General features: G+C 41.4%; 1 protein-coding gene and 1 long non-coding RNA gene across 3 annotated transcripts; one reads left to right on the top strand and one right to left on the bottom strand.

Annotated features, from left to right (window-relative positions):
* Positions 1 to 948: 948 nt before the first annotated feature.
* On the bottom strand, positions 949 to 1,954 carry LOC143438451 (uncharacterized). The gene is made up of 2 exons (XR_013107273.1): positions 1,563 to 1,954; positions 949 to 1,180 (listed from the first exon to the last, which is right to left on the bottom strand). It is a non-coding gene; the product is annotated as an uncharacterized LOC143438451 (long non-coding RNA).
* Positions 1,955 to 2,106: 152 nt separating this feature from the next.
* On the top strand, positions 2,107 to 23,203 carry Ube2j1 (ubiquitin conjugating enzyme E2 J1). 2 transcript variants are annotated; one of them, XM_076924019.1, is made up of 8 exons: positions 2,146 to 2,339; positions 8,315 to 8,388; positions 9,178 to 9,309; positions 11,856 to 11,940; positions 12,533 to 12,638; positions 14,276 to 14,405; positions 15,498 to 15,617; positions 20,510 to 23,203. In XM_076924019.1, the coding sequence occupies exons 1-8, from the start codon at positions 2,309 to 2,311 to the stop codon at positions 20,786 to 20,788; spliced, it is 957 nt and encodes a 318-aa protein (XP_076780134.1). In that variant the 5' UTR covers positions 2,146 to 2,308; the 3' UTR covers positions 20,789 to 23,203. The 2 variants fall into 2 exon arrangements, with proteins under 2 accessions (XP_076780135.1, XP_076780134.1); XM_076924020.1 differs by lacking the exon at positions 15,498 to 15,617 and having other exon boundaries at positions 2,107 to 2,339.
* Positions 23,204 to 23,306: the final 103 nt, after the last annotated feature.

The following is a 23,306-nucleotide window of genomic DNA, read 5'->3' as shown; positions in this document are numbered from 1 at the left end:
CGCCTTGGCAGCACATGTGGGACTCTCCACGGCTCAGACACATTACCAAAACATTTGCTGGTTATATAGTCAAAACAAATGCAAACATGTTCCCCTGACCCTGGCAATGCCATCATGATTTCTCTTTAGAAATGCTGTACCCTGAGCTTTGGTGCTGAGAGTCTTTGGGGCAAGAGCCTGCTCTTGGTTGCTGGCTTAATAAAGAACTGTAATTTGGCCTTATATATGTGTGGTGGTACTTCTCACCTGGACTATAACAGTAAAATATACCAAGAGGCTAAGAACCCGCACTGTACTCAAAATAAATAAGGGAACTTAAATGAACTGCTTAATTTCTTCAAGACTTCAAGTTTTTTCAGCTATAAAGATCATCTGTGTCACTGCCAACACTCGTGAAGAATAAATGAATTGATCCAGTAGAACTTGTATTAAGATGTCAATGCTAAGGGGAGGGGACCCACACTCAAAGGCTTTGTCGTTCCCTAGGGAAAGGGAACACATGGGGACAGCTCAAGGCTGTCAAGACTCTGAAGTGTTTTGAATTTCATCTTTTGTTTTTTTTTTTTGTGGTATCTCCCGAGACTGGTTTAAGTTTGCTTTTTATTTTTTAAAGTTATCTTCAGGATTAGCAAGAATAAGATGAAAGTTCTTCCAAATTTAATTTGGGGTAGAGTCTTTTTGTCTGCTATAAATTTTTACTTTCTTCTAGGAAGGAATTTGTTCTGAAAAAAAAAAAAAAAACCCAAAGTATTCTTTTGACAAACCTAGGAAAATTAATTTTCTTCCCGCCCAGTTAACAGTTAAGAAATTTGTGAGCTTTAAATATCATTTACTCCCTTTTTATCAACATATTTACCCTGTCTGTACATGTTTCTATTTAGAGAAAAACCAGAGTTGGCTTTTCTCTTGCAGCTTATAATTAAGCTTTGCCACGGGCCCATAACCAGATTTGTTTTTTATTTTTTTTATTTTTTTTATTTGAGGTTGGCCCCCAAAGAAGAGGCGATGTGGCTTCAAGAATAAAAGAAAGAGAAACATCCTTATCTCCTTTGTGCGGAGGACGCGAGGAGAGCCTCAGGGGAAAGTGCCCTCAGGCTGGCTGGTGGATGAGAATGACTACACCCCCTAGGCAGGCCTGGTTAAGAGAGACCGGTTGCTGAGCTGGGCAGGTTGTCGGATGCTAAATTTGAGGAACACAAAGAATGAAAGCTTAATGAAGAAGTACCTTCAAGTCTGGTTTTGATGGCTTCTCTGCTCATCAGATTGTCAGCTTACTATTCAGAAAACGTCACATCTAAGGGCTTCAAAGGTGCCATTTAAATCTTTGTTTCCCCTCCCACTTCAGTCGGCTGGGACCAATCACTACGACTTTGAAGTACAGCCTGTTAACTCTGACAATATTATAAAACAAACACTAATTTGTCTAATTAGTTAATCTTCATCTCGCCGATAACCTCCTCTGATCTCTACTGGGTCTCTTCTTTCTTGAGACTCCCCTTCCCTCGTTAATCCTTCTGAACCGTATTTCCTCTGTCCTCCACAATCCAAAACGATAAACGTACCGTATCGCCTCAAGTCTGACCTGGTCCCATTTATGTGCTTTTACTAAAATTCCAGGTGACCCCTTGGTTTTATTTCTGGAAGGTTCTGGTGCACCCCGAAAACGGTGCCTTAGCTAATCGCACCGCGGACCTAGGGGCCACGGGTGCACAAGCCCACTCCGGTCCGTCGCACCGAGTCCAACTGCGGGCTCGGGGAAGCGCACGTCACGGCGGCGGAGCCCCAGGCCGCGCCCGCCCTCCCGCTCGCCCGCCGCTACGAGCTGCGCCGTTTCTCCGAGCTTCCCGCGAGCTCCGGGGGGAACCCCTGAAGAGCCCGCGGCGAGTCGGTCTCCCGGGCTGGGCCGAGGGGGACGACGAGGGTGCCGCCCATTTCCTCAGGTTCCCGGGCGGGCTTCGCGGGGCCGCCGCCGCCGCCGCCGCCGCCGCCGCCGCCGCCACCGCCACCGAGCGAACGACCGCCACGAAGCGACTGCCACGTCAGGCCGACTTCACAGACCGGGCGCCGGCGGTGACGCGGCGGCGCGTCGGGCCGGACGTCAGCCCCGCAGGTCGTCAGCAGCCCGGCGCCCCGTTCGGCGACGCCCCGGCGCCCGGCCGGCCCTCAGGGAGGCGGACCCCGCGGCCCGCACCTCGCCCGCGGTCGGGCTGGACTGGGCGGTGTCAGCGGAGGCCCTCGCCAGGCGCGTCCGCCGCGCGAGACCCGGGCAGCTGCGGCGCGGTCGAGAGCGGCAGCGGGGAGGTCCGCCATGGAGACCCGCTACAACCTGAAGAGCCCGGGTGAGCCGGGCTGGGGCGGCGGGCGGGGACCCGGGACTCACGGCGCGGCGCTCGGCCGGCTCGTGTCCGCCGGCCCTCGCGGCTGCTCCGGGCTCGAGCTTTACGCGAGGCCGCGGCCGGTCCGGGGGTGCAGGCCGCAGGGCGGGCGGCCGCTGCGGATCCTCCGATCTGCTGGCGCCCCGTGGCTCCTGGCCTTTTCTTCGCCGTCTCTGCGGAGTGATGCTGGAGACAGCCAAGCCAAGGGCAGGTGTAAAGGCGATGTCTACTGAACATCGCCGGCCGGTACTACCGAGCATCCCTTGCCGTACCCGCGTCCTTCGTGTCCCCTCTGCCTCTGCTGAAGAACTTTTGTTAGGTGTTCGATTCACATTTGAGGAATCTGTGGTTGAAATATCCCATTTCAGTATTTGGGGGAGAATTTATAGACATCAAGAAAATGTCCTGTAACTAAACTAAACTAGTTAGTTAATCATGATTTTGGGACTGGATTGCTAATATGAATTTCTTTCCTTCAGTTAATTCTCCCAGACAATCCTGGCCTCCAGTTATTTTTTGGTGCATTAAAAAAATGCAAAAACTATTATCAGCTGTCTAATCTTTTAAGGCAGGCGTGACACAAATATCTGGAGCCTGTAATAATTTGTTAGGGAAAAAAAATCACCTTGATAATTTGTCAGGGAAAAAAACACTCCCTGTTAGCTCTGAATAATAAGCCTCAGGGTATTGATGATCATTGATCTAGAACTCTCGCCACTGTTTAAGTTTTCCCACACTACTTCTTAGCTTGGAATTTAGATCTAATATTCTTGTGTGAAAGCGTTGGTATTGTGAATCTCTCTTTTTTTCTTAATTTTTTTAAAATTTTAGAATATATAAACGAAAAGCCTGAGAATATCGGCTGAACAGAATATTGTTAGCTTGAATGCTGACAAGTAAGTATCCTTAGGTGAGCAAGTTTGTTTAAAATTTGGCCATGCCTGTGCAAGAATTACATGGCTGAATTTTAACGGGCCACATTCTCTGTTTTCAGCCCCCATCACTTAAAACCCGAAGAATTAAAAAAGGTCAGAGAAAGTAGAAATGCCTGAATTTTACCATTTTGATGCCAGAATGATTAAATTAGTTGGACTTTTGTTGTTGTTGTTTTTGAGAGTTTTTCTGTGTAGCCCTGGCTGTCCTGGAGTTCACTCTGTAGACCAGGCTGGCCTCAGACTCAGAGATCCTCCTGCCCCTGCCTTCCAAGAACTGGCGTTAAAGGTGTTTGCCCTCTGGTTAAATTAGTTGGACTTTTAAAATAAAACTGTAGTAAATTGTACAGTACTTCCCTAGTTAGATGGCTGCTCTAGATCAGCAGAGGCACGTATGCAAATGCCCAGAGAAATGCACTGTGAAATGTCAGGAAATTGCTCAGTCTTTTTAAATGACTCCCTTTTATCTATCTTTTTATTTATGTGCATTGGCTTTTTGCTTACCTGTGTGTCTGTGTGAGGATGTCAAGTCCCCTGGAACTGGAGTTACCGACAGCTGTAAGCTGCCATCTGGGTCAGTTTACAGGGTCTTCTGGAAGAGCAGGCAGTTGAATGCTCTTAACTTCTGAGCCCTTGATTCAGCCCCAAATTACTCCTTCCTGATATTTTATTGTACCCAAGATTGTGGTAAAATTTAAGCAATTTACCATAGAAATTTAATACATTCCTAGATGGGTGTGGTGATTTGTGCCTTTAATTCCAGCATTTTCGAGGCAGAGGTAGGTAGATCTCTGTGAGATCCAGCCTGATCTACCTAGTGAGTTAATTTCCAAAGTATGTTGAACTTTGGTTGACTTTTGTACTGTTTATAAATTCTATCCTCTAGGTGATAATATTCTTTAAAAAGCTTTAAACTGTCTTTCCTGTTGATGTAGACGATTCTGAGTTCACAGAGAAGGTGGCTTAGATAATTCTAGAACTTGCTAAAATTCGAGAAGTCTGGTGATAATGCTTGCTTTGTTTTATTCTCACGTTATTTGTAGATTACTGACAGTGAGAGGAAATAATCGAAACATCTCATTTCCTATCTGCTAGTGTTGGGTTATCTCAGAGATAAGGACGGGAAAATCTAAGAGAACGCAATGCAGATAATGGTTAACTTGTTGGGTCCTGTATATGGTAATTTTCAGTTTTACCAGAAGCCTGGGAATTGTCCTGTTCATGCTGTTGGTATCAACTGAAGCTTCATACTAATCAGACTTTCCAGGGAACTCAGACCATGTCAGCTGGTCTGCATAGAATTATGTGATTGAATATTTTTACAGATTTCCCACATATCGAAAAGGTCTCTATGAGTTGTAAAAACCAAATTCATTGATATCCTAACTTTCTCAAACTCACATATTTCCCTAAAAGCTGCCACCCTTCACACACCAACCCAAAGCCTTTGCATGCTAGGCATACTAGTCTCCCACTGAGCTATCTTCCACACTGGTGGCATCTTCAGTCTTGGTCAGCTCCTTTATCTCTGCCATGTGGTGAAGGTGTTACTGTGTCATCAGAACCACTAAACAAACACTTGCTAGATCTCAAATTAACAGAGTTTGAGCAGTAATCACTTAGCAGCTCAGAGTTAGGTTGGTTAGCTTGCTGGGCAGGGTTGGTCAGGGCTTAACCCTTGTTTTCCTTTCCAGCTCCCTCCCCTGCCTCTCTTAGGCTCTTTTGCATTTCCACCAGACCCCACTCTCCAGATGGTATGTCTCCGTCTCTGGTCTCTGTTGGAGCCTCTGTTTGGAATACTTTCCATCGAACCCATCTGAAATTCCTGTTACTTCAAGCTTCTATAAGGTTCAGCCTTCTCAGCTCCCTTAGGTAGGCTAGGTAGTCCTTAACTTATTCATATCAGGTCAATACTGTCACAGTGTCTTCAACTTTTTTTTTTTCAAGTCTTCTAATTGCTATAAGCTTGTTAAGGCAGGAAGTTATTCTTTTTCTCTCTCCATTCAAACATTGTTGACATGTGTATTGTTTGTTCATTTTGTTTTAATTATTTTATTTATGTGTAGGAATGTTTTGCTTGAATATGTCTGTGTTACTGTGTGTGAGCCTGGTGCTCGTTAATGCCAGAAAAGGGCATTGGAGCCCCTGTAAGTGGATTGAGACCCTCCACGCAGCTGCCAAGGAATCAAAACTGTGTCCTCTGGAAGAGCAGCCAGTGCTCCTAGCTGCTGAGCCATCTATCCAGCCCTCTGTTTTGTTCTTAATATTTATTTATTTATTTATTTATTTATTTATTTATTTTGTGTGTGTGTGTGTGTATATGAGTGTGTAGGCACTGTGACATTCAAATGGAGGTCAGATGACATATTGCTGGAGTCAGTTCTCACCGTCTATCATGTGGGACTCAGGTTGAACTCATGTTGTCAGGATTGTAGCATGTGCCTACCTACTGAGCATCTCTCTGGCCCATCTTTATTATTATTATTTTATTATTATTTTAAAGTAAATAATACTTTGTCTTTAATAATAAATGTCTTTGTAAGCAGAAACATTAGTTCTTAAACTTTTGCTGACATGCCTTCATTCTGAGAACACAGAAGAGGCAGTTGAGAGTATCATTTGGGGTTCCCAGATGAAAATCTTTAGCTTACTGCTTCCTTAAATTCACCATATCTTGACAACTGATGATATTAAGATACTGACTTTCCAAGATATATTGATGTTTGGAGGACAATTACCTATTAAAAAAACTATTTTTATGTTTGGCCCTAAATTTAGTGTAAGTACAGTGAGCTAGCTGGGCAAAAGAAGAGGCAAGTACTGGGGCCCATGGAGCCTAAAGTCTTGATCCAGAGACTAAATGGCCTTCATAAAAGCAAGAGTAGGAATACATCTGCCTTCTCTTCCCTGACTTGTTGTCCTCCACAATCAGAGAAGTCTAGGAAATAATCTTGCAAAGAGAAAGGACCTGGGGTTGAAGCAAGAGATGGACAGCCAGGAGGAAGAGACTGCTCTAGCCCTAGTGGCCTGGCAACCACTTTGTACTTTGACATTCCATAAAGATACTTCTCCTTAGGAAGCAGAATATTTTTATATGTGTTTAAAACAGAAATGTAATGGCTGATTTCTGTCTTGGTTCCTTTTCTGTTGCTGTGATAAAAGCCTCTGACAGAGCAGTTGCAGGGAGAGTGGGTTTATTTTGGCTCACAGTTCACAGCTACTGTCCATTATAGTGGGGAAGGCATGGCAGTAGGAGCTTGAGTCATGTTGCATCTAAAGTCAAATGCAGAAAGTAAGGAATGCTATGCTTAGCTTGCTTTCTCCTTTTTAATTTTTTAATACAATCCAGTACCCTAGCTTAGGGAATGGTGCCACCCACAGTGGGTAAGTCTTTCCATTTCAATAACCAGATCAAGATGATCTTTCATGGTCATAATCAGCAGCTTATCTTCCAGGTGATTCCATATCTCATCTAATTGACAGTTGAAGCTAACCATCATAATATTGGATTTTCAACCTGACAGTACCCAGAATCACCTAGGAGATTAGCCTCTGAGTATTTCCTGTTAGTGATTATATAGATTAGTCTTTTTTAAAAAAAGTAAATATATTTATTTACAATCCTAGCATCTGAAATCAATAATCTAAAAATAAAAGTCTAAAGTAAAGGAAAATAAGCCAGACTTTCTTATCCATACCATTGCAGTATTTTAATGCACTGGACTACAACAAACTCAAAAAAAAAATAGTGTTTTATTAACTATCACACTGTTATAATATACTTTAAATATATGATAAGGTACCTTTTCAATCTAAGATAGTCTTAAAGATAACAAATAGACAGAATCCAGCTTCTTGAAATATATGAACTGCTGTAGTTATAGGTATATTTAGGAAAATTGTAGAGCTCTTACAAGACCAGCAATGTAGTTTTATTTTGTACATTTTTAATTGAAAATATAAACAATAATTTAAAAAATAAAATACAGCACAATAAAAAACCATACATTTCTTAATTAAATGTATTGGATACATAAAAATTTTAAGGAAAGAAGCAAAAAAATGGTTGATATTTAAGTTCAGACTACCTAGATTAAAAAAAAAACTTAAAAAAATATAAAGTTTCTAGTTTCTATGACTAATACCCATATGGTTGGAGTATTGTCACTGTGGAAGTGATTTTGTTATGTTTGCATATGTTATACTTTATTGGTAATTTACAATGATGGCTTTTAAGGCCCTGGCAGACATATTCTTTTGAAACAAAATTGGATTTAAAAAAAAAAATCTTTGCTAAGATGCAATACACCTTATTATTATTTTTTGGTCCTCCAAACTTCAGGAAAAGGGGTGATTCACTAGAACATTTTACCACCCAAATGCTTCAGTCTACACAAGTTAGTCTTACCTGTGGGAAGTACCATTCCATGGTCTGAAGTTGTAGACTGATTTAAAAGGCACCATGAGCTGTTTCCGACTGTGGATGTAGTGTAGTCGGCTAGCTGTTCTATGATTTCCCTACCACGAGGGGTTGTGAATGAGGATAAACTCTTCTTTAAGTTGATTTTGTCAGGGTATTTATTACAGCCACAGGAAAAGTAGTGCAAGAGGACTTCAGTTCTTTTCTTTAAAAAAACATTATTTGTACTGCCTGGTTTTATGTGAACTTGACACAAACTAAAGTCATCAGAGAGGAAGGAGCCTTAATTGAGAAAATGCCTCACTAAGATCTGTAGGGCTACCTGCTTTTCGTTTGGTTAATTTTAAACTACTTGATTTTCTTTCAAGAGCTGGTACCACTGACCTTTGTTTTCTTCTGTCTACTCTCTGTGTTCCAGGCTGGCCTTGAACTCAGAGATCCATCTGCCTCTGCCTCTGCCTCTGCCTCCTGAGAGCTGGGATTAAAGGTGCATGCCATCACACCTGGCTAGAAGTTTTTAGTTAGTCTGTGCTGGTCACTTGGAAAAGTATATTCTAACTACCTCCACTTTATGGATTTTCTTTTAGCTGTTAAACGATTGATGAAAGAAGCTGCAGAATTGAAAGATCCAACAGATCATTACCACGCCCAGCCTCTGGAGGTCAGTCGCCTCTGCTCTCCGAGGGATTGCAGTGCTGTAGTAGTAGCACAACCTTAGAACTGTTTCCTTTGCTTGAGTAGTTAATGGAGTGTTTGTTTATTGATCTACTTTCTTTTGTTTCATGAGTGTTTGATTAGCCTTTCATCAGGCTCCGCAGGCAGAGGCGACTTAGGGACTGTGTAAGAGGGTTTTGGATGCTAACCTGCTGTTCACTGCTGAGGGAGGAGTGTAGTAGACAGAGTCTCAGACACTGGATGGAAAGAAGACTCAGAACCTTCACGGGTTTCCGCTGTCCTGGGTTCTTGTGTTTTCATCTGTGAAAGGAAGGTTCCAAGTGGGCATACTCAGATGTTACAATGTGTAAGAACTTTGCAGTTAGAAAAATAACCTGCTAACTGTGTAACAACATACAGCCAGTCTGTTAACATTACTAACCAGTTATACATAGTGAAGAATACTTCTTAAAGGTTTGTTAAAATAACTCAAAATTATACTAATGATTTGACTATATTTTCACTAATTGATAGTTTAATTAATCTTATTTATGAATGTATAAAAGACTCAAGATACTTTAAATTATTTGTTTAAAAAGTTTTTAGCTTTTATAAGACATAAAATTTACACTAATACATTTTACTAGTGACTTTTAAGGCATTTTGAGCACTAGAAAGGACTATAGCACTATTAGGAAGCTTTTGAGTTTCCTCACCTGACATTTTTAATGTTACTGTTGGTAAGATGATGATACTTTTCGCTGTTGTTGATCCTGTGGACTCTTGTTTTGTTTAGGATAACCTTTTTGAATGGCACTTCACAGTTAGAGGGCCCCCGGATTCCGATTTTGATGGAGGAGTTTATCATGGACGCATAGTATTGCCACCAGAGTACCCCATGAAACCACCAAGCATTATTCTGCTAACAGTAAGAGCTCTTGGCTTTTTACAGTGCTTGCAGGTTAACCTCTCTAGCTGTCTGCAAAGGTAGTCTGCTTAGTCATAAAAAATGAAAATATTATTCTAATTTTTCCTTCAGAGCTTGGACTATAGAAGTGCAGTATTTTTTCCTCAGAATAATTCTGAGGAAGCTGATGCATCTGTGAAGTACTGGTGATACCAGTGAATGTCTGTGTCACAGCACCGGTGTTAGGTTCAGTGAGTTCCTGTGTGAGGCTGCTGGGCATGCCGCTTGGCACAGCGTGGTGGGACTGGTGGTGCAGCCCAGTCACATCATATCCAGTTTCCCATCCACCTCACTTTCTTCTCCTAAGTCCTCAAACTTATGATATCTGTCGCACTGGATTGCCAGGGAAATGAAAAAGTCAGTATCCTGTATTATAGCTCTTAGGATGAGGCCTGCCACAGAAAGCTTAATAAATGTTAGTTTATTTCTGTTTCTATCAGAATTTCTTTGTTTGTTTGTTTTATTTTCATGTGAAAGACTATTGATAAAATCTTTTGATTGCTAAACTTTTCTTTCCTCACTTATGTTTAATTTTCTCCTAACCATGAAAAATGCAACACACACACAGACACACATACCGAACCCACACACCCACACACATACACACCCATATACACATACAGACACATACACACACCACACATACATAGACACACACATACATACCACACACACACACATACACACACACATACACACACCACACATACACACACACACACCCATACACACATACACACACCACATACACACATACACACACCACACATACATACACACATAACCATACACACATACACACACATACCACACACACACACATACACCACACATACATACACACACATACACACACATACACACACCACACATACATACACACACACACACACACACACACACAGAATGAAATTATTTTTCTCTTTGGTAACCTTATCTTGTTTAGGCTATTGTAGTCTGGTTTCATGGATTTTTTGTTGTTGTTGTTGTTGTTGAAACATGCTTTCTTTACCTATCTGAGAACTGCCACGGCTTCTCAGTCTTCATCTTGTTTGATCTAATTTTATCTGACCCAAGGGTGAAATGAGGTGTTCATCCAAAGCAGCACACTAGCACAGCTTGGCTGTACTTGAGAGGATGCAGAAGGCCTTTGTTTTAGAGTCAACTGGCAGGGCTTTGACCAGAGTGGGCCCTTTCCAGCACAGCGTATGTAGGTTACATAGTGCCTTTGAAGTGGAGTTTTTGTTTCTGTCTAATGGAATGTTGTTGTGACAAATACAGCCACGTTCTAAAGTCCCTGGCATCTAGAAGCTACTTAACAAGCACTGGGCCTTACTGCTAATTGTTGATGTCAGTATACGGCTGGAATGTCCCTTTAGGCTCCCGTTGATATGTTAACTGGGAGAAACAAGTGGTCTGAATAAGGGCTGGTATATGTGAGAGACTTGTGTGAATACATGTGTGAGTGTATGCGTGTGAGTGTGTATGTGTACCTGTGTGTGCATACATGCATCAATGTATGTGTATACATAGGTCTGTGTGTATGTGTGTGTATATACCTGTGTGTGTATACATGTATCTGTGTGTGTGCACCTGTGTGTGCATGCATGCACCTGTGTGTGTGCACATGTGTGTGTATGCAGTAGTGCTGAGCAGTAGGCAACAGATAACTCTTTACCAGTAGCTAAAGAGTGGATCCAGTGGATTCGAGCCACAGGAAAGCAGCCCTGCCTTCCTTGGTGGTCAGTGTTGCCTCCTCATTCACTTCCTTTCCAAAGTCAACTTGGATTTATCAAATGTTTATGAATTATGACCCCAGGATGTGGATGAGGCAGGACTGAGTCATCCTCCTCCCAGTGGAGTGCTAGTTCTACCTAGTGTCTGTCCTCCTCATCTTCTTCCTTAATGTTGAGATTCTGAGGAATCTCCTGTTCAGGATTGCAGCTGCTTTTCATTTGTGAGATTTAGCTTCAGTGGTCACCTCTGAAAGGAAAGGTGCCAAGAGTGAGTCTTTTCCTGCTATTCAAAATCATGATCAGTGCTCTTCTTCGATTGTGTTCTCTCTAATTTAATGGCATCACCCTTCTGAAAAACCTCCTGTCTCATAGCCACCTTTCCACACCCTTCCTCACCAACTAGTCAGGTGACTTTGGCCTTAGGTTTAACCGGACCTCTATGTGTCTTACCGTTCAGCAGGTCTAGCTCTATAGTAGCACAGGGCAGAGCATCAGTCCTCAATCAATCAGAGCATCAATCCTTCTATGCTAACTATGTAGCCCCGCCCAGAAAGGTGCAAATACACCTTCTACAAACAGCCTTTATTATTTATTCAGCATTTAATACATATTTTTGAATATCTATAAGAAGACAGAAAATATCTAAATATTTGAGAAGATAATAAATAGTACCTTTAAAATTATTATGCATATATAAATATATTTATTCATAAAAGGATAAGGCATTAAATGAACTTTTGCAGTTTTTAAAATGTGTTCTTTGTTTCTAAGGCTAATGGACGGTTTGAAGTAGGCAAGAAGATCTGTTTAAGCATCTCAGGACATCATCCTGAAACCTGGCAGCCTTCTTGGAGCAGTGAGTATCAGTGAATACAAGCTCCAATCACTATTCAGTTTATAATAATGAATTGTAATATGTTTTTGAGATTGAAGATGTTTTGGCTAGTATGTGACACCATGGAAACCTTCACAAAACACTGTTTCATATGTAAGCTTGTATATTACTTTAATAGCCTCTCACTCGCATCTCTTTTGAAACCCTTCAGATCTTTTTTTTCCAGAGCTAACCTAATTTCTCTTAAGGTTTTACTTTGTCTGTGTGTTTGTGCACGTTTGTGTGCAGATGTATGGGAGACCAGCAGCTGTTGTGGGGTGTCTTATTTCTCTTCTGCCTATTTTTTTTTGAGTCAGAAACATGAACATTTTAAGACTTTGTGGCCAAGCAAGCCCTCCTGACTCTGCTTCCCTAGCATGGGTTAGAGTGTACACTGCTGTGTCTGCCTGCTTTTTCCTTTCTTAAACACAGACACAGAAAGCATGAGAGTGTTTGAGACCCCATGGGTCCCTGTGCTTGTGCTGCTGGTCTGGCTTCTACCCCAACCCAGCTGCTACCCAGCCCAACTCCTAACTCAGCTCCTTTCACTGAAATGATGTTCACTTTGTTTCAGTAAGGACAGCCTTGCTGGCCATCATTGGGTTTATGCCAACTAAAGGAGAGGGCGCCATAGGCTCTCTAGATTACACACCCGAGGAGAGAAGAGCACTTGCCAAAAAGTAAGTTTCTTGTTAGGGCTGAATACCATTAGTGGTCAACAGTCTCTTTCTCTGCTGTCACCTTGGCTAAGGATTCAGTCTTAGAACTGTAGAAATCCAGTTCTGCAGATTTCCTTGGAGTGACCAGAACATTAAAAAATGATCTCATGATGATGATGACGATAGTATTAAGGATCAATCCCAGGATTCCACCCCATGTGAGGCAGGTACTCTTCCACTGAGCTGGATCACCAGCCCATCTGTCTCATTCTTTTAAAAGTAGTTGATGGGCGGGAGAGATAGCTCAGTGGTTAGGAGCACTGGATGCTCTTCAGAGGACCCAGGTTTGATTCCCAACACCCACATTATGGCTTATAATTGTAACTGCAGCCCCACAGGATCCAACTGACTCCTCCTCCTGGTCTCGGTGGGTACAAGAACACATGACATGCACAGACATACATGCAGGCAAAACATCCATACACATAAAATACTAATAATTAAAAAAAAAAAAAAAGTTGCTGATGTTCTTTTGAGATTTGTTTTACTCCAGTTGGGAGACGTCTCCTGGAAAGCATTGCTGGTCCTTGTCCTTCTTTAGCTGACATCACAGGTGGCACGAGCCAGAGCCGATCTTTATTTATAGCTGCCTGGAAGATCAATTCCCTGGGGTTGTAAGTGAACCCACTCTTTAGCCACTTACACAGCTTAAAGTGGATATTAATAAATGATCTGGGATCAAATAAAGGAGGCTTTTCTTAGGTAGTGACATAGCAATACTGCCTTTTTAGTTTTTTTTTTTTAATTTTTTGGTGTATTTTTATCTATAGATCATAATAATTCATTAAATTCAAACTACTGTTTCTTTTTGGTAGTACTGAGATAATGGAATCTTTTTTTTTTTTCCTTGAGACAGGGTCTTACTGTGTACTAATCCCCTTAGCCCTGGCTGTCTACTACTTAGGCCTAACTGGCTTCATACCCACAAGTTCTGGGGTTAAAGGTGTGTGTCAACACACCTGGTCAGAAATTCTAGTTTTTGTTGGCTTCTTTTCTATTTTACATGTTTCTGCTAAGCGATAACTGAAACTTCATATTAGACCTTTCCACAGACTTTGAATAGGCTCAGTGATCTGTGTTCTTGAGGACAGTATCATACAGTATAATAAACAGTTTATATAAATATGTTGCCACTGTAGATCTGAAGCTTATCTTTCTTTAGGTAACTTATTTTTTACAAATGAAGTCTAAGCTGTTTTTCTAATGAACACATTTGTCTCAGAACTAATACTGCCTGGATTGTCTCACAGCCTATAGATGAGTGTACTATGATGGTGTTAAGTGTTCTTTTCTTTTAGCCATTTGGTATTTAAGTATCTTTATTTTTTTGAGATATATTTATTTTTGTTTTATATCTATGGGTGTCTTGCCTGCATGTCTGTGCATATTTCTGTGCATCATATGTGTGCAGTGCCTGTAAAGATTAGAAAGGGCATCATTGGCTCCTCTAAAAGTTAAATTACAGGTGGTTGTTACCTGCTGTGTGGGTTCTGGGAATTGAATGCCCTCTCTTCAATCCCTGTTTGAGTATCTTAGTAACAGGGAGTTCGTGTGCAGCTGTTGGGGAGTGCTCACTGGACAGCATTGTCTCCTCCCAGGTCACAAGATTTCTGCTGTGAAGGCTGTGGCTCTGCCATGAAAGGTGTCCTGTTGCCTTTAAAATCAGGAAGTGTTGCAAGCCAGGCTGACCAGGAAGCCAAGGAACTGGCCAGACAAATTAGTTTTAAGGTAAATTCCTAAATTTTCTAAACAGATCCACTTACAGAGCCTTTGTGATTACTGCTGAATTCTAGGAAAAAGGAAAGTAATATGGTTCTATTGAAATGAGATTTTATGAGTAATGTTTTCTTACTATAAAATATAAGCTACACTCATGAAGGCATAGCAGTTAAAACTAAACTGGCATAGAAGACTGTGTTCCGATCTCAGCTTTGCAGTTTACTTCTGTGTGCTTATGTGTCTGGCAGAGCACTTTACCAGCATGTGTCCCCTTTACACCTGTAAATAATAACCTGTACTTCCTTGTGGGATTCTGTCAGGCTATCTTCATTAACATGTCTCCTACATGTATTATAGCTGCATATGGAACTATCTCTAGTGCTTTTTAAATCTAGTTCTTTTTAAACAAAGTAGCCTCACCTCCGAGATGTTACTGCTGTTAACATTTTGGCAATTTCCCCTTTCTCCCCCTTTTCTGCATATTTTACCCAAATATAAAATTTATATAATATTTTAATACTTTGAGTATATACTCATGTTTCTGGAATTCAGTTAACCTGTCTGAAGCAGTATGCTGCTGCCTCCTCTTACATTTCTGCCCTTTGTTTGCTCCTAGGTCCAGTTCTTGGGAGCTTTCCCTTCAGTGATATCATAGTTCCTAGAGGAGGAAGTAGAACTCTTGATGATACCTCCAGGATGCCTCTTGTATTTAGAATGTTTTCTCTGAAGATCATAGGGTCAGATGTGTTTTGATTTTTCAGATTTGAGGAATACATGCAGCTTGTGCTGATTAGTTACAGTAAAGTCTGCTCAACCTGGGTCTGTTGACTGTTGTTACAGCCCCAGCTAGCCTCACAAGCCTAAGGGTCACCCAGAGCTTTAGTTTGTAGAGGTTCTTAGAATTGTAGGTTGGGAACCATAGGCGTGCTCCTTAGTCGGTAGCGGTAGTGGCTCCCTCAGAATGCAGATTGTCCTGTGGAGCGGATGCAAACTGATAGTATGTATGAAAGGAGCAATGCAGATACATTCAGGAGAGGGAGCTAGTTGATTGTTAACACATTTCTTCTTATAACACTGCTCTTGGGTATATCTTATTTATAGGCCGAAGTCAATTCATCTGGAAAGACTATCGCTGAATCAGACTTAAACCAGTCTTTCTCACTAAATGATTCACAAGACGATTTACCTACAACATTCCAGGGTGCTACAGCAAGCACATCGGTATGGCTCTTATCTTTTAATACACACCACACACACACACACACACACACACACACACACACGCATTGTACTACCCCATCCCCCACATACCTTAACCACATACACATGTGTGCGAGCACACACACCACATACTTTACACACCATATTCCACATACACACACTCACACAACACATACAACGTACACACCATACTACATACACACACACCCCACATACTACACACACACCATACCACACACACACACATACACATAGACACACACATACACACCCCTTTTTGGATTAAGATAAGATCATAGATCAAATATTGAAAATTATGTTTTTCTTAGTAATAGGATTTTAGCCCAGATGCCTCATTAATTGTATAGTTTTGGACAAATCTTTTTGGACTTCAGTTTTTTGGATTTTTGTTGTTGTTGTTGTTAAGTGGGGTTAGATAAAATAGTTTCTAGATTTTGTTGTTGTTTCAGAATGCTATGACTTTTTTAAAGTCAATACTAACATGGTGCTAGCCTAGATAAAACATGCTTATTAATAACTCTCTAGTAGATACTAGGCAGTGACGATAATTCCCTGGGCTACAGTCTTGTGTTGCCTTAGCTCGGCCTAGTACTCTAGTGACACATGCTCTTAGTTTAAATTTAGTCAGGGTTTAGTGAGGTCAGCAGTGCTGCCCCCTCAGGCATACTGGCCATGTCGTGAGCACTGCAGCATGCAGCTGGCAGCTCTGTAGAAGCATAGACACAGAATCTAAACTCTGCACACACCCCTGTGGAACTGCTGCCTTGTGTAGGGTCGGTGGCCAGCAATTGTTGGATGAAAGAGTGACTTGAGGGTGGTGATAGCTCTGCTCTGACCAATTGCTTTGAAAGTGGGTCAGCACAGGTAATCGGAGAGACTGATCACAGATAGTACTGGATTGGCACTGACTGATGAGGATTGTGAGGGGGAAATGGCTTGACTTAACAGCAAGGTGAACTTACCTCTTTTGGAGTCAGTTTGGTACAGATTACTTGACTAGGAAACCACATCTTGTATTCCCCCCTGGTTCATAGAAGACATTTATTGATTTAATGAGAGTTGTTCACATACTACTATGTATGTGTAGAGGGCAGAGGACAGCTTGCACATAGCAGTTCTCTCCTTCTACCCTGTGGGACCTGGCATTGAACTTAGGACATCAGGCTTGGCAGCAAGCACCTTTATGCACTAAGCCATTTCACTGGCCCTATAAGACTTCAAAAGTCAGAAAATTGAAAAAGAAAATTTATCTACTATAAAGTGAGACTAAATAGCTTTGAGTGGCTTTCCTTCAGAGAGTAAGACAGGTACATCATTATGCTTTAAATCTACTGTGCAGTACCTTGTTACATATTCCAGTTATTTTAGTTATCATTTATTTTGTCATTGTCTATGACTTAGTGCTTTTATAGAGTAAGTGGTCTAGGAAAGCCGGGCGGTGGTGGCGCACGCCTTTAATCCCAGCACTTAGGAGGCAGAGGCAGAGAGGCAGAGAGGCAGAGAGAGGCAGAGAGAGGCAGAGAGAGGCAGAGAGAGGCAGAGAGAGGCAGAGAGAGGCAGAGAGGCAGAGGCAGGCGGATTTCTGAGTTCGAGGCCAGCCTGGTCTACAGAGTGAGTTCCAGGCCAGCCAGGGCTATACAGAGAAACACTGTCTCGAAAAACAACAAAAACAACAAAAAAAACAAAAAACAAAACAAAACAAAAAAAAAAACAAAAACAAAAACAAAAAAAAAGTGGTCTAGGAAAAATACCTGATGATAACTTGTGTTTGTCAGTTTTATCAGTTTCCTGGGTCCACCCAGGGATTGAAATTCTGAATAAGCCATTCTATTTTACATAAAAAAGCATTCCAGGATGACCCAGTGGCTAAAGGCACTTGCCACACAAATCTGGCAACCGGAGTTCAGTCCCTGGAACCCATGTAAGGGTGGGAAGGACCAACCTGACAAGTTGTCCTCTTGACTTCCACAAGTATGACACGGCACATGTACCCACATATATCATGTGTGTGCTCACCAATAGTAAGTAAATAAACATTTAAGAACATTCTATTTAATATAAAAAGCAAACAAAATGCACTCACTGTTGGTTGTTCAAGTTAGTATGGGAAAACTTGCTGTATATTGCTAGGTACGTATCTATGACTATAATTATTTTAGATAGGAAAAGTTAGTATTTCATAGCATTTCATCAGTATTTAGCCAGTTATACAAGGGTATCTGAAATATAGAAACCTAAATAAAACATCATATAAGCCCTTTTGGGGGGCAGGTTTCAAGACAGGGTTTCTCTGTGTGTAGTCCTGGCTGTCCTGGAACTTGCTCTGTAGACGGGCTGGCTTCAAACTCACAGAGATCCTCCAGCCTCTGCCTACTGAGTGCTGGGATTAAAAAAAGCATGTGCCACCACCTCCCATCAGTAAGCGATTTAATGAAAGTACATGTACTAAAATATTGGGCATCAATTGATTAATTAATAAATTTTGTAGTACCAGGATCAAACCTAGAGTTTTGTGTGTGCTGGGTTATTTAATTTTTTTTTTTTAAACATGGTTTTGTTATGTGGTCCAAGTTAACCTTGAATTTAGCAGTCCTCCTGCCTCAGCCTCCCAAATGCTGAGATTACAGACATGCTTTAAGGGCTGTTTCCTAACTGTAGCAATCATACTAATAAGGAGGCCGAGAGCCTCTCTAGTTGTGCTCCCAGCTCAGCCTCCAACAGGATAGGCTTGGTTTTTTAAATAGACTATTGCTTACATTTGCACTTCTTAAAGGATTTTTTTTTTTAAGATTTATTTTTATTTATATGCGTACACTGTAGCTGTTTTCAGACACACCAGAAGAGGGCATTGGATCCCATTACAGATGGTTGTGAGCCACCATGTGGTTGCTGGGAATTGAACTCAGGACCTCTGGAAGAGCAGTCAGTGCTCTTAACCACTAAGCCATCTCTCCAGCCCCTGAAAAGGATATGTTAATAGTAACAATATTAGTAATGATTAACATTTACTAAGTCATTGTGTATCCTAAGCACTTTATGTCATTAATCCATTTAATCCTCACAACTGCTGAATTAGATATTATCCGCATCATACAGATGAGGGGCTGAGACTTAGGTTAAATAACTGGCTTAGGAACACACATCGAGTAGGCAAAGCCAGACTAGAAATGACAAAGGCTCATTGTTTTGTCAATTTTATGGGCAGGATTATCCCCCTTCAAACTAAGGGAAAAAATAATACATTCAATACAAGCTTTGATATAAATCAGTCTCTTAGACTATAGCGATATCATTGTCATGTTTTGTCCTCAAGAACTTGTTCCTCAGTGGGTGTGGTGGTGCATACCTAGAGCCTTAGCATGGGGGTGGGGGACAGGGGTGGGGGCAGGGAGGATGAGGCAAGAGGATCACAAGAGGGTGCAGAAATTAGACTGTGATGTTTCTTTATTGGCTACTGTAACAAGTTCACTGAATGTTGGCTCATTGTGTGATGGCACAGGACCTCATATCCCAGACAATTTTCTTTATCTGTGCTCTTGTGGACAGACTGTCCCTTGGAGTCTAGATTGTAAAGAATAGTTATAAGAAATTCAGATTATTTAAGCTTTTTTCCTATGCTAGGGATCAAACCCCAGGGTTTTGTGGATGCTCTGAACATGTTCTGCCAGCAAGGGGCACCCCCACACTTTTGTATTTTGAGATGAAATCTTTGTATATATCCCAGGCTGGCCTTGGATTTACCATCTTGTCTTCACTCTTTGAATGCACTATTACAGGTGGGATCTCCCACACCCAGTTAATGTGTTGATATTGAAAAGAATGTCAAGCTTCCAGTGGACGTTCTGCAAGTAACTGAGCTCAGCAGTTCCCCTCATGTTAGAAGCTGTTGCTAGCACAAAGCTTAGAATTTTAATAATTTGGGTTATATTATTTGATTATTTAAAGTGTTTGTATTTTTTCTATTGGAGAGTATTTGAAATGTCTTATATGTAACTCATATTATACTAAGACATTTCATTCCTATTTCTTGTCTTAAAGAATAAATATGTTCTAATGGAAAAGCTGTTCCTAGTGAATTAAAAGCCATCAATGCAATCGAGGCTGGTTACGGAGTCTGTGTGTATGTAGTTCTATGTTTTATGGCTTTTTGAATGTGCTATTGCTAGTTTTAATATCTCCAGGCAAACCTGAGATTTTGAAACTCTTGTGTCACATTATGATTGTCACCTGACTGAGCAAGTCATTGTGGCAACTGGAAGATGCTATACCCAGGGCCATGGGGGACAACCATGTACACAGTGGAACACACTGAGGCACTCAATGGACCCAGGATACTCTCACAATCTAAGATCCTGAATACCGAGTAAAAGATGCTTTAGACTTGGGTTTAGTTCACTTGTCTGGGAAAAGGGTAAGCTGAGTTTGAAAATAAACACATTTTTACAATATTAATACAAAAATTTGTGGTTTAAAATTATTTCCTTTTTGTTATTGCTGGAGGGATGTCAGTGTGGTAAGGTAATGCTGAAGAAATTAGTATTCTTCAGGGTCTCCTGAGAGAAGAGCGGTGCCCAGATGCTTAGCAGGAGAGAAACAGCCACAGGAGGCCTTTGTCTGCTGGTGAACGGGTTCCTCCACCTCATAGAACTCAGGATAACCTGTGTTTCTGGCTTATTCATCAGGGTTGGTACCTAGTCTCCACATTCAGATGGTTCTTGGTAAATTTGCCTTAGTCATATTTAATACTCTAGGTATTCTCAAAATGTTAACAAGTGCATGTACAGTGTTTTTTTGTTTTCCTTTTTGTTTTGTTTTGGGGTTTTTTTTTTTTTTTGGCCAACATTTGAACAGATTTTCTTATTATTTCTTAGTATGGCGCCCAGAATCCATCAGGAGCACCCTCGCCACAACCTACGCAGCCAGCTCCTAAGAATACCTCCATGAGCCCTCGGCAGCGCAGAGCCCAGCAACAGAGTCAGAGAAGGTCGTCCACTTCCCCTGATGTACTCCAAGGCCAGCCACCAAGAGCCAACCACACGGAGCACGGCGGGTCAGCCATGCTGATCATCATCCTGACTTTGGCACTGGCAGCTCTTATCTTCCGACGAATATATCTGGCCAATGAGTACATATTTGACTTTGAGTTATAATGCTGGCTTGTGACTTAAGAGCTGCGGCTCAGTTGCTTCATTAAACATTCTGCATTGGGTATAACCTAAGGATTGTTTACAAAAAGATTATTTTGTATTTACCCTTCGTTACTTTTTTTATTGTTATAAATTCATTGTGCTACAAGTAGACATTCAGGCTGTGGTCCAGCAGTTTGTCCTGCTTAGGTTAAGGGACTGGAAGCCATAGTTCCTTGTCTTACTATTTAATCTACTTCACACACAGTAACTTATTGTGGTTGCTCACACCCACGCTGCTTTTCTATAGATTTGCAATGCTTTTCTATGTAGTCCTTTGGAATTTTCAGATAAAAGAAGGTGTTTTCACATTGGAGTATTACTGGTTACTCAGTATCACTTGCTGAGTACTGTCTTTAGTTATACAGACCCAGAGGGATGAAGAATGGGGGGGGGGGCACATTGTTCACTTGTCTTCTTTAGAAATATCATTTATAGGAGAGACACTGGGATTGCTCACTCCGTGATCTTTCTATTTGAAACTTTGTGCAGTGAGAATAATTTTATTTCAGACATTTATGAAGATCTTTGTTATATTTTTGATTTTTGGATATTACTTGAAGAGGAAAGACTTTGTAGCCGCTTTGGTAGGCACCATCTCCAATATGCACACAAATGAAAAGAAAACTGGCTTTCGTAACCTGTCTCAAGGAGGAAAGGGTCCAAGCCAAGAAGTTGTTCGATTTTTCTCTCACAAGTAGGTGAGGAGATCATAAAGTTTGAATCTTTACCTTCACTTGTACATGGTGTGAATGCTATGCCCAGCTCGGTAATCAGTACAGCTTTTCATTATCCCAAAATATGCTTAGTGTTCACATTTTAATAGAAAAACTCAGGGCCCAGGTAACAGTGATAGGTTAACCACAAACAAACCTTTAGAATTGTTCACTAGTCAAAGCCTAAGAACAATGTGATGAAGAGTCCACCCATCCCTTAGTGCCAGTGAGTCCCCAGATGCTGCTGTGCGCTTCTGTCATCCCAGTGCCTGGTGACACCACGTAGGACAATACTGCCTTCAGCATGTTCCTCAGCAACTTCGAGGGCGCTTTCGAGGGCCCTGCATTGCCAATTTGACTGGAAAACATAGGCAATCCTCTGCTTTAAATGTATCAGTCTCTCAAAGCCCATTTAGAAGGTTTTTGTTTTTTGGGTTTTTGTTTGTTTGGTTTTGTTTTTTAAGGACAATTGAAGAATATAAATGGTATTTGGTTCTAGCTCAGTCCACCACTGTTAACTTACATCTGTTAAGTGTGTGGGAAGGTAATTGTAAATTCCTGTGGTTTTTAACTAAACATAATTATGGGCAAGATAAAAACAGCTCACAAAATCATTTGAAAGGGGAGCTTAGTTTTCACTCCTGTCATGTGATGTTGGCATCTGTTACCACTGAAGGTAATTTTCGTTTGTATTTGGTAGCCAGGTTTGGTTGTTAACTGTTGTTATCTCAACACCTAAAGTCTGAAAAGACACTGAATGCTATAATACAATCTTCCAGTTAATAGAGTAGGTTTTATAGTTATTGAAGGATTGTTTATAGATGAGGTTGGTAAAAAGCCCAAGGACTCTGTGTGAAGATTTCATGTAAGGAAGGGTATAGGTTACCACTTTAAAAATAATGTTCTTGCCATGAAGAAGTATATTCTGAGGTCTTAGTTTATAATGAGAAACTTTGGGTCCATGATCTAGTAAGAAGTCAGCAACCCAATGGGAAGCCTGGGTGGTCTTCCCACTTAGGAGGACCCAGATGCTGTCGCCCTGTGCTGAAGTGGCTCATGTGCTGCCCTCCTCCCAGTCAGGCCAGGCTAGCCTTTAGAACTCTGTGACCTCGTGTCTTCCATGGACACCTATGCCATGCAGCGAGGGTTGTTCCAAGATCTCCTCCACTCTCCCTCACTGTCGCTAACTGACTACCTCCTTATGTATGTTGGCATTTTTTAGCACCTGATGCACACATCAAAGTGGTACGTTTTGCTTTTACCCCTGATATGCTATCTGAAAATTGTCCTCCAACCCCCACCCTGTGGTTAGTGAGTGCCCGGAAGGGCCTCTGTTGTCAAAGCCTCAGTTTAACCCCCTAGATCCAGCATAAGGCACAAACCATGTAGAAGCTGGTAGGTAAAGTCTTAAATTCTTGTTTTCCCAGTTCTCGGATTTCAAACTCAAGGCTTCTTCACTGACCACCATAGCACATGACTATACATCAAATTAGTTAAAATAGCATGCTTGAAAAAATATGCCTGTTTTGCCTGTAACAGTCTAGCCCATGAGCCTTCCAAATCTTCTGTATGTGGGTGGGGCGTTAATGTAGCACTTTACGTTTCCTTGCTGCTGCTGCTGCTGCTGTTGGTTTATTCTACTGAAATAAACGATTTCACCAAGCTTCTCTGTGAATTTTTAAAAACTAAGTTATTTGCTGGTGTTACTATGAAAATGACGACATTCCCTATTTCAGGAGAATAAGAACTCAGTTTACTCAGCTTTG

This window comes from Arvicanthis niloticus, chromosome 25 (assembly GCF_011762505.2).
Source record: "Arvicanthis niloticus isolate mArvNil1 chromosome 25, mArvNil1.pat.X, whole genome shotgun sequence".
Classification (NCBI taxonomy): domain Eukaryota; kingdom Metazoa; phylum Chordata; class Mammalia; order Rodentia; family Muridae; genus Arvicanthis; species Arvicanthis niloticus.
This window is presented reverse-complemented; position numbering and strand designations above follow the sequence as displayed.

Excerpts from the sequence above, each read along its gene's own strand:
- Ube2j1 (XM_076924019.1), top strand. The coding sequence starts at position 2,309 with ATGGAGACCCGCTACAACCTGAAGAGCCCGG. Across the intron at positions 2,340-8,314 it reads CTACAACCTGAAGAGCCCGG|CTGTTAAACGATTGATGAAA; the intron begins GTGAGCCGGGCT and ends ATTTTCTTTTAG. Across the intron at positions 14,406-15,497 it reads CCAGACAAATTAGTTTTAAG|GCCGAAGTCAATTCATCTGG; the intron begins GTAAATTCCTAA and ends TCTTATTTATAG.